At 40.4% G+C, this 18156-nt stretch overlaps 1 protein-coding gene across 1 annotated transcript; it reads left to right on the forward strand.

Moving 5' to 3' along the window:
- The first annotated feature begins 8248 nt into the window (after positions 1-8248).
- LOC134094391 (snaclec 5-like) lies at positions 8249-10531 on the forward strand. The gene is made up of 2 exons (XM_062547896.1): positions 8249-8285; positions 10155-10531. Exons 1-2 carry the CDS (start codon positions 8249-8251, stop codon positions 10529-10531), a joined length of 414 nt encoding a protein of 137 aa, XP_062403880.1.
- The last annotated feature ends 7625 nt before the right edge of the window (positions 10532-18156 follow it).

Consider the following 18156-nt stretch of genomic DNA (forward strand, 5'->3'; position numbering starts at 1 on the left):
CCTATTGAAATACAGTTACACAAGTAGTCACACGACCAAGTATGGTGAGACAAAATAAAACGTGGTGCATTTCTAAGCAGGTAAGAGGGATAACTATATTGTGTGGCGGAATAACATTGGGAAAACTTAGACTCTGCGCAGTAATATCCTCACTCCAAAGTGAAACTGAAAGTGCAAGAGTGAAGATATTACTGCGCCACACAATATAGTTATCCCTCTTACCTGCTTAGAAATGCACCACGTTTTATTTTGTCTCACCATACTTGGATCCTAATGAATGCATTGAGCTAGCTAAGTGCTATCAAAGTTGCGCCGCGCGCCAGAGCCAGTGAGTGCACGCATTGAAACGTGAGAGGTATCAGGTATGTATCAACTCCTCTTAGTTAAGGGAATAACGTAGTTTAATATGAAAAAACGGTGGAGTGTTCCTTTAATGTGTAGGCTTACTAATACACACAAACAAACACACACACACACACACACACACACACACACACACACACATATATATACAGTAAATAGCGAAAACATAAACAATAAAATAATGTTAAATAAATACATGAATAAATAGTCCAGATGAGTTTTGTGTTCTGTCTGAGTTTTGTGTTGAGTCTGAATTGCCTGTATGTCTTCCAGAGGTAAGAATCTTGGAGACCCACAGTGCAAACTTGGATGAGAAGGGTCTTGTTATGGTACCACAGTCTTGGCCACACAGGTGGCAGGTCATCAGGTCACGGACAGTTGTGAAAGTATTTAAATCAATAGTACCTACTGTAAAACATCACATATACACAGTACAATATTAGAACTGCGAGGCCTATGCTATTTCAGTGTAATGTTAATCTTGGTCACTGTAAGGACCATCTATTTAAGAGCTTGGTTCCAAAACGCTATATCCTCCATTGATTTTTTAAAATTATAGCCTAATAATTTTGTGAATTCAGTGGAACTGTAATTGGATTATTGATATTTGATTTTATAAACTGGAATGGAGTAAGATGACTTATTGTTTTCAAATGTTTTTCTTATTTTGGAAAAGAGCTCTTCATATGCTATCTAGACTGTATCGTATTCAAGACAGTATAATAGGCTACCCATATCTGGGAAAGTTTGATGTGATCATGCTTGCATATTTCTTATGTCAGCCTTTATATCAAGAAAAAAATACTAGGCCTATAGATATTAGGCCTACAGATATGCCGGTAGCAATATCTATAGGCCTATTCAAAAGCACAGATGATACAGTAATGTATGTGCATGTCATGATCAAATTTTGATAATCTAATATGGAAACCAAGTTCATTATTTTGGGCTGCCATTATTGAATTTAAGCCCAAAGTTACCATGGAAGTGTGTGTGTGTGTTTAACTTGAAGAGGACCTGAAGGAGAGCGGGTGTGTCGCCAGACATGGGCAGTATTTCAATTATATGTATTTTAAATACATATTTAATTACTTTAGTGTATTTTGTAATTTGTATTTTGCAGGATTGGAAAAAATCAAATGTACTTTGTAACAAAATACTTTGAGGGGTTGTATTTAGAGTATTTAAAATACTTAAATACTTCACAAAAATCTCATCATTTCCTCCCTCAAATTAGCCAAAAAAATCATCACACAGTTAAATATAGCCTCTTACCTAGTATAACCATGACAATATGCTATGCTTATCATAGTCTGGCAGCCAAAGGTCAGAATCTTTAGGACATGAGCCCCATGACATGAGGATTTATGTAAGGTATCAACCAAGGTGTCCTGATCTGCAGAAATAATGGAGGAGACTGAGGCAAAAACCTCCCCAATGCGAAACAGTGTCGAGTTTTCACCTCCCAGTTAATTAATTCTCTATATTGAGACACCTTACAGGATGTTACTTTATTTGTCCCCCGTGTTGCCAGTCATGTATGAAGGCAAAAGGCATGCATTTATAGCACAAAAAGGGAAATGCATTTCAATTTAAAAAGGCTAACCTGTTCAATCTGTCGTACTACTTTTATTGAATACGGAAAATGATGGTGGGTATGCTTCGTCAGAGTTGATTCCACTGTTGCAAAGCCTGCTTGTTGTCAGTTCAATCATCGTTTATATTGATATAGGATGCTGATTACATTTTTTTTTACTAGATCTACTTCATGGGTAGCCTGGCTCCGCCTTCCTACGTACTTCCTTTCAGTTTTCATTTCACTCCACTACGTAGTCTGGGTCTGCGGTATATTCACAGGTTTTCTCAAGACAAAAATGTGCAGGTCCAATCAGCGAACAGAGGGAGTAGCTGAGAACGATGACGTTGAGGTCGCTAGTTTGAGCATGTCACCTCATGACCAAACGTTTATCGATTGGTTATGGCAGATCTGAGAGGCTCTGGGCAGAGTATCCGCATTCAAGGAAATGCATGCTTGGCAATGGATAGTGTCCAGACTCTCTGTACATTATGAATGTACGAGAGTATGGTAGGACCAGGCTACTTCAGCCCAAAGTAAAGAATTTAGGCCTCTAGGATTATTGTGGCCTTTAGGCCTTTAGGATTATTGTGGGGGTATTTTTGTATTTTCTAATTACTTGTATTTTAATTAAATACATTTTTCACATCCGTATTTTGTATTTTATTTTGTTACATTTTCTACGCCAGTATTTGTATTTTGTAACAAAATAGTTTTTGATGTATTTGTGCCCACCTCTGTGTGTCGCCACCCTGAGGACTGATCCTGCTGTTGCCCTGGGAGATGCTGGTGACCTCTGTGAGGTGAGAGATGGACCGTCTGACCCATAGTGCAGACGAGAGATCTGAATGTGACAGGCTCACCAAATAATCTATGTGCATATCAATGGGGGCCACACACACATGGCTAAAGGACTGGACACCAGCCTCAGTGGGCAGCTCACCAGGAGCTGATTGGTTATCTGATTAACTTTTAACAGGCACTACAATTAATGTGTGTAATGTGTGAGTGTGTGTGTGTCTGTTTTAGACTGAAGATGAGGAGAAGAGCGGCAGGAGTGGTGGCTCTAAGGCTACATCAGGATTCACATCTGGATCTGTGGCCGCCTGCACCCTGTCCTACTCCGACTGCTGCAGGCTGGGGCTCTGACCTCTATTTGACCACTAGCTACACCTGAGATAGATCGCAGTGATGGCGCTACACTCCGCATGTCCCCAGAGTGTACCGCTGTGGCTGCCAGGCTGCATTGGCTGCTGGCTGCAGCAACTTGAGCTGGGTAAAACGGATTGTTTTTTTTGTTTTTTTTAATACTGACAGTACTCAGGGACGTTGGGAGATGGAGATGTACCGCTAAGTGAAAACTCACTGAATTTCTCCTTTAAAGGCAGCAGAAAAACATGAGCTGCAAGTTAACATCTCATTTGCACTTTTGACCCTACAGAGTGACAGAGAGGATTACGAGCTCATTGAGCTACCGTGCCTGGGGAAGGACTCTCTGGACTTCCTGTTTCGCCCGCCGTCATGGTAACGCATCCATCTGCCTCCTTCCTTTTTAATGCATCTCTGTGGCAGTCAGACAGGCCTTTGTGTGTATGTCTGTGTTTGCTTGTGTGTGTGTGTGTGTGTGTGTGTGTGTGTGTGTGTGTGTGTGTGTGTGTGTGTGTGTGTGTGTGTGTGTGTGTGTGTGTGTGTGTGTGTGTGTGTGTGTGTGTGTGTTTTGTCAAGCATTTGGTGTTTGTTTCTCAGCATGGGGTGTGCGCTTGAGCAATACTCTAGTCGGTTTGCCCTTTACAGCATTAGGCAGATATACTATGATGAAGCTGTATATCCCCAACCGCTCACTGCGATCTTTTGATGAGTATCTGTCATGATGACCAGCCATAAACCCTGGGTGAAATTCAAGACTCTTCTCCTCAATGGTTACATGATGGTGTAATGAGTTGCCCAGTGCTCTCAGTTCCTGTGACAGTTTCACGGCCACTATTGCCAGTATTGCCACAGCAATACTACATTTCAATGTCTTCCTTGACAGCGGCCTGTTATACTTAGCAACGGTCTGTTATCGAGAAATATCAGACCTCCACACGTTGGGAAGGCCATTCAAGTGAATGGAGCATTCTGCAGCATTATGAACAGTCCTGTAATAAGTAAGAGATAATGGACAACACCGTGTTTGGTTCACAGAAAGACATACATGTTTTGAGGTGGTAAATCAGCCCCAACACACCAGCGGAGTGTGTGTATGTGCGTGCGTTTGTGTGTGCGTGTGTGTGTAAACAAAAGCACATAACATGTGCCAAGTTAGACTTAATACTCTGGCAATACTGTAGTTCAAATTATGGCCCACTGCTGTATGATTTCAAGCTTTCAGGGGACAAAATGAAAAGCTAAAGCAAACTTAAAGGTGATTTTTTAAAGGGGGGCAGCTGTGATGCAAGTGGCTGCAGCATCCATAACACACTCGCAGGGATCCCGCGGTCATTCCCCATTCCATCTCTCTCTGCTCGAAGAAGAATTGGTATGAATTTGACACCAGTGTTGCCAGATCAATTGGGCTTCTTTTTACATCGTCTGGCGGGGGAAAATAAGCTGTAGGCGGGTAAATAACATTTTGAGTTCAATGGTTCTCTATGAGAAAAACGTCGTTAGGTGTTTTTTTGCTGAAGACGGCGGGATTATTGGGCGGAAATCAGTCAACCCAATCTGGCAACACTGATTTGGACGCATTTTGCATCCATCGGCCAAGTAGGGCTAGTCAAGGACGGCCAGAGTTGACCCCTTGCCACCCCTTGGGGGCTCCACTGGTCACCTCCTACCGCTCTTCACATAATAAAGGCAAACAAGTTCAATTACAGTTTTTTTACGGTTGTTTACACACTAAAATATATTTTTTCACACAATTCACACAAAACATCTCCACAGATTTGCACAACATTACACACAATGTCTGCTTCACCCTTTTTGCAAAACATTACACACAGTGATTTGTAAAACTCTACACACATTTCCACACCTTAGACACAGATGAGGATTGTGAGGTTACTTCCTTGTCATTACAAAGCCCCGGATTGCCAATGACTACACTAATGAACGAATTGGATAATCACATCCACCAGGTGTGTGAGCACACATGTGCAAAACTGAAAATGCAGCACTCAGGTGTGCTATACAGTCTTGTTGCTTTAGTTGCTCTTCAGTCAAAGTGTATGTACTTTATGCAGTAGTTTTTGTTTGTCTACAGATTTTATTTGTTCAATTGATTTCATTGTTGGTTGATTACTATACCTGCTTATGGTTAGAAATACTGTAAGTATTGAAAGAAATACTTGAAATATTCAGTCTACAGCAGTCTTCAGTGTTGTACAGTGCAAGTGCAAGTTAGACCTAATTATGTACACTTTCCCTATATGTCGAACTAATCATGAAGAATGTTGTGGGTTTGTCACACTATTTTTTGGACATCTAAATGATCCCTTACATAACAATGTCTGGGCAAAAATCTAGCACATGCTATTTCCTATTTTTTCTTTTTAGAAATGTGTTTTGCATTTATCACTACAGTGTGAAACTGGCTGCAATAGTGTCTGATCATTGAGGACTGTGTTTGTTAAATTACAACTAATAGCATTTTTTACAAATATGTGTATAGCCTATGTTTTGACTGAAGTGTGTATGTTTTGACTGAAGTGTTTCATTTTGCAAATAATCTAGGAATTATGCAAACTGAGTGTGGCGTTTGGATAGCTGTGCTTAAATTTTGTTAAAAAGAACCTGGTTTGAAAAATTGTGTGTAAACAATTGAAAAAAACTGTAATAGAAATTGAATTTCATTCACTGAGATGATGCTGTTGAAATGTCTGCTTCTTGCACTGAGAGGCAACACTGATGTAACCTGCACATATATAAACGTATCTAGTTAGTAGGTGTATTCGGTAGTGTTGTATAGGGTTGCAAAATTCCGGGAATTTTCAAAGTTGGAAACTTTCCATGGGAATTAACAGGAATATACGGGAATTAACTGGAATAAATGGGAATTAATGGGAATAAACTGGACATTTTGTATCTGGCAAGTTAGTATATACTGTAGGGTTGCAAAGGGGCGGAAAATTTCCGGTAAATTTCTGGAAACTTTCTGGAAATTTCCCATGGGAAGTTAAGCTGGAAACTTTTATGGAATTACAGGAAATTAGGGAATTAATGGGAATTCATGGGAATTTTGCTTTTTACTAGCAGCTTACATTAGCTAGCCAAGACTGCCTTGAACACTGACTGAACTCGACTTGTTACAAAATGTTTTAATGAATTTATTTTAATCCTCGGTTGGCCAAAAAATACAGACATTACATACATGTATGACCCCAAACCTCACAGATTGTGATTATTTTAAAAGTGCCAAGGTAAATCAGACCAGTAATATGATCATATGATTATATAAACCATCCCATTAGAGCTTATGCAAAATTACGTTCTTCCATTTGCATGAGGACAACAGTGATGACACGCCCAGAACTGGGCAACTCTGTTTGCAAACTTCCCCCAGTTTCCCACCAGTTATTCCCACATGAGATAACATGTGCAGTGACATTTTCACTGGGAAAATTAGGTTTCCTATATGTCTAGTAGCCTATGTTGATTGTTGAGTATACATGTAATTGACTTGTGTGCAGGGTAGAAATTCAACTGAATTTGCATTAAATCAGGTCGTTTTAACTAACTTTATGCTGAAAGATGTTTTTTTTTTTTCAACTACATTAAGGTCTCTGTTATATACAGTAGCCAGACCAATGGATACCCTCTGCTGAATTACTGAAGCTAAGCAGGTGTGGGCTGGGTTAGTTCTAGGATGGAAGATCTCCTCAAATTGTTGCTGAAAGTGGTGTTGGGTGGCCAATAGATGGCACTAAGTAATAAAAATTAAGTTATATTTACCTATTTATTGTTTACAAAGTCATATCATACTGTATTTTACCTGAATTAGTCCCACATGGCAAAACTGGACAAGGCTTTTGACCAAAACCCTCCATCAAATAAACTATTATCCATCAGTAAATATAGAATGAATTTTCTACACTCTTAAATTATTTCTTCTGGTGATTTTTCATAAACTAATTGATAAAATGAGATGCCCATATTCTCAAAGCGTTCTTTGGGGGCCCTTTGTCAGTGCTGGGCCCTTGTCATAATTCCCCCTCCCCTCTAATGGTGCCCCTGCAAACAAGTATTGTGTGGGAATTAAACTTATTAAACGTACTGCAAGGAAATGCAAAAGTGTTGCAAGGACAAGCAAAGGTATTGTGAGGGAATGCAAAAGTACTGTAGCTACAAAAAAATCCTCACCATGACCCCCAGGGGCTCTTTAACAAAGAGATGTTTTGATACAATCTCACAACCTTTTACCACTTTTTGTCAACACAGCAAGACTGTATGTTTCAAATGTATAATCTGTCTTATTGGGAGAGAACTCACGTGTCAGTATACAGCCTTATTTTACAAAACAAAGGAAGTTTACAGTAACAATTTAGTGTCCTTTTTTTTGCAGATGCTAATTGTTGCAGAACCTAGAATCAATAACAATGTCAAATACCTTCCTCCACAATCCAATAACAATGTTGACATGTCATGTTTGTGATACTGACATTAAGATTTAAAATATTCAAAATGATAAAAAACATAAAAACATATCAGAGCCTCTACTGATAAATTCCGCAGAGGTAAAATTTGGCAAAGGGTCTTACAGAATCAGAATTTTAATTATCTGATGATAATTATGACGATGATAATGATTTTAATGATGATTTAATGTCTGACAGTGCCACACAACAAAGTAGCCTACTGTTTGCCAACAGATTTGTCTGTGCTAAATATCATTAAGCGTCATTAAGAGTTTTCATCAGATCTACTTCATACTGTACAGTAGGTGTCTTATTGCATTAATGGACACCTGCTGGCCAGTAATCAACTAATATGATTAGTTTTCAGGGTATCACAGGTTGTTATGGTGTGTAAGCAGTCTCCTTTTTCACAATGTGTTGAAAATGTACTTCCATACTTTTTTCTGTGCTTTGTGAGGCTACGTATATATTACCATAATACGGATCATGACATGTTGATGATGATGATAAAATAATGGGGTTCGCAGTTCATAATGGCCTAAGTTTGTAGCACATTTGTAAACAGGATTCAAATGAAGTCAAGTATATATGATGTAAACTGCCCCATTCAGTGGTATTTGCATTAGAGTAAAATCATGGATAAGCTGCCAGTTTGTGTACCTGGCCATGACGTGAGAAAGCTATACACACCATTACCATGGCCAGAGGAGCATGTCTGGTGCTTGTGCTCTTAGGTAAGTGGGTTAGTATGTGCACTTATCTGTGCTGATATGACATATTATATTTAATGTGTTTGCCTTTGTTTAATTTATACAGAAACTGGAACTGGAATATGTTATCAAACTAGCAGCCCTAAAATGATCCTCTCATAATATGGGAGAAGGTTACTTGTCATACACTGCTCAAAAAAATAAAGGGAACACTGGTTCATAGGAGTATAGCATTAAGTCAGTCACACTTGTGAGATATTGATTTGGCCAGTTATGTAACAGAGGTGGTTTGTGAATCAGGTTGACCTGCTTTGATGTCAACAAAATGTTCTACAGGTGTACTAGAGGGCCAACTGTGAGACGACGCCCAAAACAGGAATGTTTTTACAGGTGGTGGCACATGGTCATTTTCCCATCTTCATCCTTCTTGACTGATTTGGCACTAGTTTTGCATTTGGATAAGGTCAGTGTTACCACTGGTAGCATAAGCCAGTATCTGGAGCCTACAGAGGTTGCACAGGGTAGTCCAACTCCTTCAGATTGGCACACCAATACGTTCCATTGCCAAAATGACTGCTGTGTCTCCCCCTGCAGTCTCAAGAGCATGGAAGAGATTCCAGGAGACAGGCAATTGCTCTAGGAGAGCAGGGCAGAGTGGTAGAAGATCCTTAACCCAGTAGCAGGACCAGTATCTGCTCCTTTGTGCAAGGAGGAACAGTAGAAGCCCTACTAGAGCCTTACAGAATGACCTCTAGCAGGTCACTGGTGTGAATGTCTCTGGCCACACTGCCAGACACAGACTTCATGAAGGTGGCCTGAGGGCCCGATGGCCTCTAGAGGGACCTGTGCTCCCTGCCCAGCACTGTGGAGCTCAATTGACATTTGCCATAGAATGCAATATTGGCAGGTCTAACACTAGCGCCCTGTACTTTTCACAGATGAGAGCAGGTTCACCCTGAGCACATGTGACAGACATTGAAGGGTCTGGAGATGTCGTTGAGAACGTTATGCTGCCTGCAACATCATTCAGCATCATTCAGCATGACCGGTTTGGTGGTGGGTCAGTAATGGTCTGGGGAGGCATACCTTTGGAGGGATGCACAGAACAGGGCAGTGAACACAGGTCCCTCTAGAGGCTATCGGGCCCTCAGGTCAACCTCATAAAGTCCGTTTCTGACAATGTGGTCTGAAACATTCACACCAGCGGCCTGCTGGAGGTCATTCTGTAAGGCTCTAGCAAAACTCCTACTGTTCCTCCTTGCACAAAGGAGCAGATACTGGTCCTGCTATTGGGTTAACAACCTTCTACCACTCTGCCCTGCTCTCCTAGAGCAACTGCCTGTCTCCTGGAATCTCTTCCATGCTCTTGAGACTGCAATGTGAGACACAGCAATCTTTTTGGTGTATTGGTGTGCCATTCTGGAGGAGTTGGATTACCCTGTGCAATCTCTGTAGGCTCCAGATACTGGCTCATGCTACCAGTAGTAACACTGACCCTATCCAAATGCAAAACTAGTGAAAAATCAGTCAAGAAGGATGAAGATGGAAAAATTACCAGTTGCCACCACCTGTAAAAACATTCCTGTTTTGGGGGTCGTCTCACAGTTGGCCCTCTAGTACACCTGCAGTAAATTTCATTGACATCAAAGCGGGTCAACCTGATTCACAACCACCTCTGTTACATAACTGTCCGGATCAATATCCCACAATTGTGACTGACTTGATGCTATACTCCTATGAACCAGTGTTCCCTTTATTTTTTTGAGCAGTGTATTACCATCAGATTGAAAACCGATTATGCATTTAGAAGGCTGTATATTTCAAAGGCGTATTAAATTACTCCTTTAGCATATCAAGCTTTTAACTCTCGTAACATCTTAGTTTTCATGACAGGTCTATGCAGCACCTCCTCTGACATCTCTGTGGAGTATTCGTACATCAGTGAGTTTAAAGCATGGCCAGAAGCTCAGGAGTACTGCAGAAACGTCCATATTGACCTGGCCACCGTAGAGAACATGAGGAATATGAGGAGTCTCTTAAAGACTGTAGACCCACAGTACAAGGGCCTGGTGTGGATTGGGCTGGAGAGGGGAACAGAGCAACGCTGGCAGTGGTCTCTGTGGAACAGCTCTCAGCCCATCACATACACTAACTGGAGGGAAGGTGAACCTGATGGCCAAGGAGACGGATGTGGTTTTAAATCTGACGGAATATGGACTGACAGAGACTGTTCCATTAAGTCAGAGTTTATTTGTTTTGATGGTGAGTAAATTTGCATAGTATGCTTAGGGTTGCACTGCCATTGACTGTTTTATTGTGTGCTATATTTAATTGGTTAGTGTGTATTTTGAAAAAAATACTGTAGGGTGATTGCTCCCACACTGAGATTTGTATAGCGTGTAACAAAAGAGTTTTGTTTCACTACAGAGAGCAATGGCAAATACATTGTCGTGAACATCAAGACGTCAAGGCATGAAGCTCAGCTTTATTGCAGGGCAAACTACTCTGACCTAGCTCCTATTCCAAACTCAACTGTAGAAAAGGAAATCGAGAAAATAATAGCGGCATCACTGGTACTGGACGGGCTTCTTTCAGGATAGCTGGGGGTGGTCAGACAAAAGCCAAATGTCTTCCTTCCGGTACTGGATGTCTGGGAAACCAGACAACTACGGCAGTGAAGAGAACTGCACAGCAATAGATATGAGCAATGGAGGCCTGTGGGATGACCTGAGCTGTAATGTCAATCTGCCCTTCATCTGTCTGGGAGGTGAGTCCAAAACTGAGAAAATGTTGCATTCACTTTGAGCTAATGAATTGCGCTGTCTTAAAGTGCACTGATCTAACAATCTGAAATGATGTAGTACAGTTAACTGGGCGGTGATAGTAATGGTTAAGGAGCTGGGCTAGGGTGCAGTAGCCTAAAAGTTGTGGGTTCAATTCACAACTTCCACTGTCGTGTCCTTGAGCAAAGCATTGAACCCCAGGGACAATGTAATGTATGTAATATAGTTGACATATGAGTCACTTTGGACAACAGTGTCTGCTAATTGAATAAGTAAATGTGATCTCTCTAATAAAATAATAACAACTATATAGTCAGTAATCCTCTTAGGTGGGTCTGTTGCACCAGTGAGTATTTGTGATACTCACAAAACAAAACCTGTAATTCTGCAGAGGGAAAAAAGCAGATTGTTCGGGTGACATTTTCCTCTAATGGAGATCTGCCTTTAAATGACCTGTCTGTGTCCATCCTGGAGCAGGTTAGTGACATTCCAGTCACTTCAAGTTCATGTTTGTCTTTTAAGTGAAACACATAGTGCAATGTTTGGCCTTTCATATGACAGCACAGTTGTCTTTGTTTTGTGTAATTCCATAGTATTGTTTATATCTCAATATGCAATCTATCTGATGTTATGATGTGTGATACTGTTTCTATTGTTATTTCAATCACTCATATTTCAATTATTCAAAGGGTTATTCATTTAAAGTTGAAATTACACCAATCGACATGAGGGTAAAGTACTTGCACAGGATTGTCATCTGAATTTGCTATTGATGATAGAAATGTTTATGAGTTGTTTTTCAGATCAAGTCTAAGCTGATTGAGAGTGGACATCCTCCAGACATCAGACTGCGCTGGAGGAAACAGGATGATGGGAGCGTTTTTAGGCCAACAAAATGAGTAAACATCACTGTAATGTGTAAAGGGAGTGGTGATGGAGTAGGGTTTACATATCACGTTGTGCATATTATATCACAGCACTTGGCTTTCCTTGTAGACCAGGGCTCTTCAATTAGCGGCCCGCGGGCCGGATCCGGCCCCCGAGATACTTTGTAGTGGCCCTTGAAGTGTTGGCTGATGTTATAAGCAAATCCATATTCGGTAGAGACGTAAAAAGCTGGTGGAAAACACAACGAGGTACAGCGATAGGCTACACTGCGCCTATAAATAATGTTCTGTGTGGTGCGTTGCCGTTGTAGGCTGTGTTTCTGGGTATTATTCAAAGACGTTACTTGTACCTTGCTTCGTTTTTACGCAGCGTCACCAACATGTTGACGTGCGCCAAATCCAAGTTGTTTTCCTCAAAGCATGAAGCATTTTTGGTGCATGAAATCTCACCGGTATAGTGTGCCTCTCCAGTCCAAGCATATCCTCGCGAAAGCATTCGCCACTCGTAATGTAGCTATTGAGGCAAATAGGAGTCGGTTTAAAAGTTTAACTTTGGTGGCATCAGTAGGCTACTGTTTCATGCGCTCACTCGCTCGGAAGTCCTGCAGCCACTGCACCTCAGCCAATTGCACGTAATGTTTAGAACGAGTTGAATATAAGTTCCATTTTAGCTTAGTTTCAAGGTAAATTGCCACTACGTTGGAGTATATAAGCTACAAACATTTTAACGGGTTTGACCACGCAAATATTCAGTGTGAATCTGTGAAACTAATACACATCCATCGCCTTGATGTCAAGTCCACTGTAAGTAACATTGATTTGTGAACACGTTCATCCAATTTAAATGGTGGGAACGTTAAATGTACACGTATGTTGAGAAGAGTTAAATATGCGACCGATTACGCACATTCATTTCTTTTGAGCACCGTTTGAAACCTGTTTGTACCCATTGGAAATTGTATGGACTTAGCAGTTACTGCGCAAAGCTCAGATATCATTGCTGTTAATGTTATCACAGATTTCATATTAGCCATATTAGCAATGTACTGTAGATCCAGTGTCACCTTCCCAATGCTGGTAGTGGCCTGTGGCAGAAATATTCCCAAAACACAAATACAACAAAATAACCACCAAAAAAACTAGATTATTATTTTACAAAATGCAACATATTAGCAATATAGATCCAGTGTCACCTTCCCAATGCTGGCCTACCACTGTGGTAGTCTGGGCCTGTGGCAGAAATATTCCCAAAACACAAATAGAACAAATAACCACCAAAAAACGCTATTATGCTTTTACAAAATGCAAGTATAGATATATGCAGTATAGATCCAGTGTCACCTTCCCAATGTTGGCCAACCACTGTGGTAGGCTGGGCCTGTGGCAGAAATATTCCCAAAACACAAATAACCACCAAAAAACGATATTATGCATTTACAAAATGCAACATTTGAACACCCATGTGCTGTTGTAGTTTATTGTATCATTTGTACGTGATTACTCATATTTCAAGCGGTATTTCTCCGGCCCCTCAGTTGTGATACTTTTCATGAACTGGCCCCTATTACAAACTAATTGAATAGCCCTGTTGTAGACAGTCTTTTATATCTGACTTATAACAAATTACTTTATACCTTTCTTTAACGTGTGGTAGCTTGTGTGTGTAGGACTATCTAACCTTTTGGTGTGTATAGGAACCCAGAGATTGTGATGGTCTGAGGACCAGAAATGCAAACTGATTCCCAGAAGCAAACAATAAAGAAATTTCAGAGCATCAGTGTTGATGAGGCTTCCTTCACAGTAATGTCATGCACATTATTGGCCTCCCTGGTAAAGATTAGCAAAGAAGATTGTGATTTATAAGAAATGCATATTTTGGTGAGTTAGGCTATTAATTGCACGCTGTAAATCTGAACTTGAAAAGCAAAGCGAATTTATTCAAAACGTCCCTTTTGCCAGTGAAACAGCACTTAATCCTCATCTATAGCATTTTACAAGTTTGTAGAATAAAGAGCAGAGAATTGCAGGATTTGGCTGTGGAGAATTACAGGATTTCATCATCCAGGGTCATAGGTCCTTGCAATACATATTTACACAGTGAAAGGTCTTTGTTGTTCTTCTTAGATGTATTTGTTTTGTTACATATTCATTTGTTGTTACTAGATGCCTTCCAGAGTTGATGAGGAGGATATCCACCATGTAACATTGTTTTAATGAAATAAAACACCTTTAAAATGTCTGTTCCTGAACTGCAGAATTACACAAGTAGTGATCTCTTTGTTTGAAGTGGCACGTGAAAGACAAAAGGTCAAATTCCAACTCAATTTGACTGAAAGCTCTGGGGTTTGCATTAAGACTTAACTAAGGCTCTCAGGATGAGCTGCACCTGTGGATTTGCCAAAGAGGTGTGACTACACTAGTGGGTGGGTGTGTCTGATATGTTTTAATTTCTTTACAACGCAGTAGTTTTAGGCATGTGGCATAACACAGTTATTTTGAATCCCCTACATTAGTGTCTCAAATCGAAATTGATTGATTTAGGGACCTTTTACATGTGTTTATATAAATGCATCTTGGGTGATTGGGTGATCAGTTCTAAATACATGTGTAAATGACCACCAAGATGCATTCTGATCAACAATCAAACTACTTGCCAAGGTAGTACTTGACCACACATCTCTTGTAGAGTAAACACAAACGTGTTCAATGGGAGTTCTAATGAATGTGACGTATAGGCAGCAACAGAATCTGAATAAAGCTGGTGAGTCACATGTCCGACTAGTCCTACACCTTTTAAACTTGTAAATGACTCAGCTCACCACTTCTGATCAGATCTTCCCCCCCAAAAAACACATTCAAAAACCAACTGGACATTATACTGGACATTATGAATTTTTGGTTTGCTGCACATGTTGTAAATTGATCAGTAAAAAAAACTAGTCATAACATTCCGAAAGCATCAGCAGTTTAAGATGCATATTATGAGAGCCAAGAAAATAAGCTTCCCTTTATTATTGCTGTCATTCTCATGTTAAACTGGAGATGGCACAATTATATTTTGACAGATAATCAACTGGACAGCACAGTGGGCCATGAATGGTACAGTAACTGATTTACATTCATTGTTAGAGCCACTTATGATGTTCTTACAACTCCAAAGAACTCAGTAAATGGGTCAACGAAAACAGAAGCTTCAAGTTAGTGTAGGCATGGGCTGATTATTATTATTTTTATTATAACATTATTATTTTGGATTTAGAGGAGGACCACTGTTCAGGAGACGGCTACTCAGAAGTTGTCTGAGGCTGTCGGTCTATGGCTTCGGCTGATACATCCGCAGACTTCTTCGGGTTGTGATATGACCTGAAATTAAGTTGTATTTGATGGTATCTCTGATTGTTGATGTGTCCTAACCAATTATCAGTGTGGTGAGTGTTGGGTCCGGGATGCCACAGACACCACTGTTGGTGAGCCATCTGCAGCTGTCACAGGTGTGATTCAATGAATCAGAGACGAAGGAAGGAGCCAGCTTGAAAAAGTAGGCAAAATAAGAAAAAAAAGTTTAAAAAAGACAGAGTCTCTCTGCCTTAAAGCGACCATCAACAACACAAGGTCATAGTCAAATCAGTCCGTCTCTTCGTGTTCAAAGTTCAGTGGTATAGTATTTTGCATGACAGTAAAATCATGGGTACGTGTCTGACCAAGGTGTGATTGCAATAAACACTATGGGCAAAGGTGCATGTCTACGTACAGTATGTTTGTACTATGGTAATGGAGAGAACTGCACAGCAATAGATATGAGCAATGGAGGTCTGTGGAATGACCTGAGCCGTAATCTCAATCTACCCTTCATCTAAACTGTTTCTATGTTTGTAGTTGCACGTCTATGTTTGTGTTCTTAGGTAAGTTGGGAATTATGTGTACTATTGCGATACGGTAGTAGATATGGAAATGTTCATAATGTGCTTGTCTTTATTGAATTGTCTCAGAGAACGGACTAAAATCACAGTTGAATTTGTCAGTACTGTAGATATAGCTAAATAAATATCCCAAAGCACACTCTAATATTAAAAAAACATTAATTACTGTAGTTTATGTTAAACTATGAGATATCAAGTTACCTGAGTGTGACCGTTGACAAGCGAAAGCATTACATTTAGTGCCATTAATACTTATTTATTATCATCATCACAATTATCATTCTACTCCAGTGATCTATTAAGATGTAATCTGTGGCAGGCCATCATAAAATGACAGGTATGATGAGATATAACATTCATGGAAATGAGATGCAAATGAGCTCATGTATCTGTAACATGTACTGGCCCTTAGAAAACATTCAGTGGTTTTTGCATTAGAGTAAAATCATGGATAAGCTGCCAGTCTGTGTGCCTTGCCATAGGGTGACAAAGCTATACACACCATTACCATGGCCAAGGGAGCATGTCTGCTGTTTGTGCTCTTAGATAAGTGGGTTAGTATGTGCACTTATCTGTGCGGATATGACATATTATATTTAATGTGTTTGCCTTTGTTTAACTGATACGGAACTTGGAACTGGAATATGTTATCAAACTAGCAGCCCTAAAATGATCCTCTCATAATATGGGAGAAGGTTACTTGTCATGTTACCATCAGATTGATTATGCATTTAGAAGGCTGTATGTTTCAAAGGTGTAGGCATTAATTAAATTACTCCTGCTAGTGCTCTTACTGGGTTGTTATATTATACACATAATGTGCTGATATGATATACACTACTGGTCAAAACACCTTATTTTTTCCATTTAGTTTTACTTGAAATTCAAGCAGTTCAAGTCCAATGTATAGTTTGAAAAGGCACAAAGATACAGTAAGTGCTAAACTGCTTTCCTTGGGGAAGAGGTAAGGTTACCCAGAGCTGAAAAATGAGATGACCATTTCAGAAGTATGAGTACAGTATCCATCACCATCAAAAGAAACTGACAGGAAGAGGTCTGGCAGGCTGGGTGAACCCTGCCTGGCCTGCTGCCATCGGATTGTTGGTCTGACTGGTTGAAGGACTATCCAAACCTACGGAGTCATTTGAACAATGTCCATTGATCACTCCTCTTATGCAGTAGAAATAAAAGACAGACTCCCCATACTAATGTTAAATCTTAAAAGATTGAGCTTAGTATGGTGATAGCCAGACTAACTGCCAGACCCAAAGCCACAACAACATCAGACAAGTTTCTGAGTCAACACCTTGCATGATAGGCAGCTCACAGGACGACAGCTTCAAGCACAGCTTAAAAGTGGTCATAGTAAGCAAGTCAACTGTGAAGTTTAGAGTTTTCTAAACTTTTCACCGGTTACCGTATATTTTTATGTGTTTGTCTTATAAAAGACAATAATAACCTTGAATATAACCTTGAATAATCCTGCAATCTGATTGACTGTTAGAATCCTGCAATCTGATTGACTGTTGGAATCCAGCAATCTGATAGGCTCTTACAATTCTGCAATTTGATTGGCTCACGGAATCCTGCAATTTGATTGGCTATTGGAATCCTGCAATCTGATTGGCTCCCGGAATCCTGCAATCTGATTGGCTCCCAGAATCCTGCAATCTGATTGGCTCCCGGAATTCTGCAATCTGATTGGCTCCCAGAATCCTGCAATCTGATTGGCTGTTGGAATCCTGCAATCTGATTGGCTCCCAGAATCCTGCAATATGATTGGCTGTTGGAATCCTGCAATCTGATTGGCTCCTGGAATTCTGCAATCTGATTGGCTCACGGAATCCTGCAATCTGATTGCCTATTGGAATCCTGCAATCTGATTGGCTCCCGGAATCCTGCAATCTGATTGGCTCCCAGAATCCTGCAATCTGATTGGCTCCCGGAATTCTGCAATCTGATTGGCTCCCAGAATCCTGCAATATGATTGGCTGTTGGAATCCTGCAATCTGATTGGCTCCCGGAATCCTGCAATCTGATTGGCTCCTGGAATTCTGCAATCTGATTGGCTCCCGGAATCCTGCAATCTGATTGGCTGTTGGAATCCAGCAATCTGATTGGCTCACGGAATCCTGCAAATTTGATTGCCTATTGGAATCCTGCAATCTGATTGGCTCCCGGAATCCTGCAATCTGATTGGCTCCCGGAATTCTGCAATCTGATTGGCTCCCGGAATTCTGCAATCTGATTGGCTCCCGGAATTCTGCAATCTGATTGGCTGTTGGAATCCTGCAATCTGATTGGC

Source organism: Sardina pilchardus, chromosome 10, assembly GCF_963854185.1.
Source record: "Sardina pilchardus chromosome 10, fSarPil1.1, whole genome shotgun sequence".
In the NCBI taxonomy this organism is placed as follows: Eukaryota; Metazoa; Chordata; class Actinopteri; order Clupeiformes; family Clupeidae; genus Sardina; species Sardina pilchardus.

Coding starts and splice junctions, on each gene's coding strand:
- LOC134094391 (XM_062547896.1), top strand. CDS start 8,249: ATGGCCAGAGGAGCATGTCTGGTGCTTGTGCTCTTAG. Junction 8,286..10,154: donor TCTGGTGCTTGTGCTCTTAG/GTAAGTGGGTTA, acceptor TTTTCATGACAG/GTCTATGCAGCACCTCCTCT.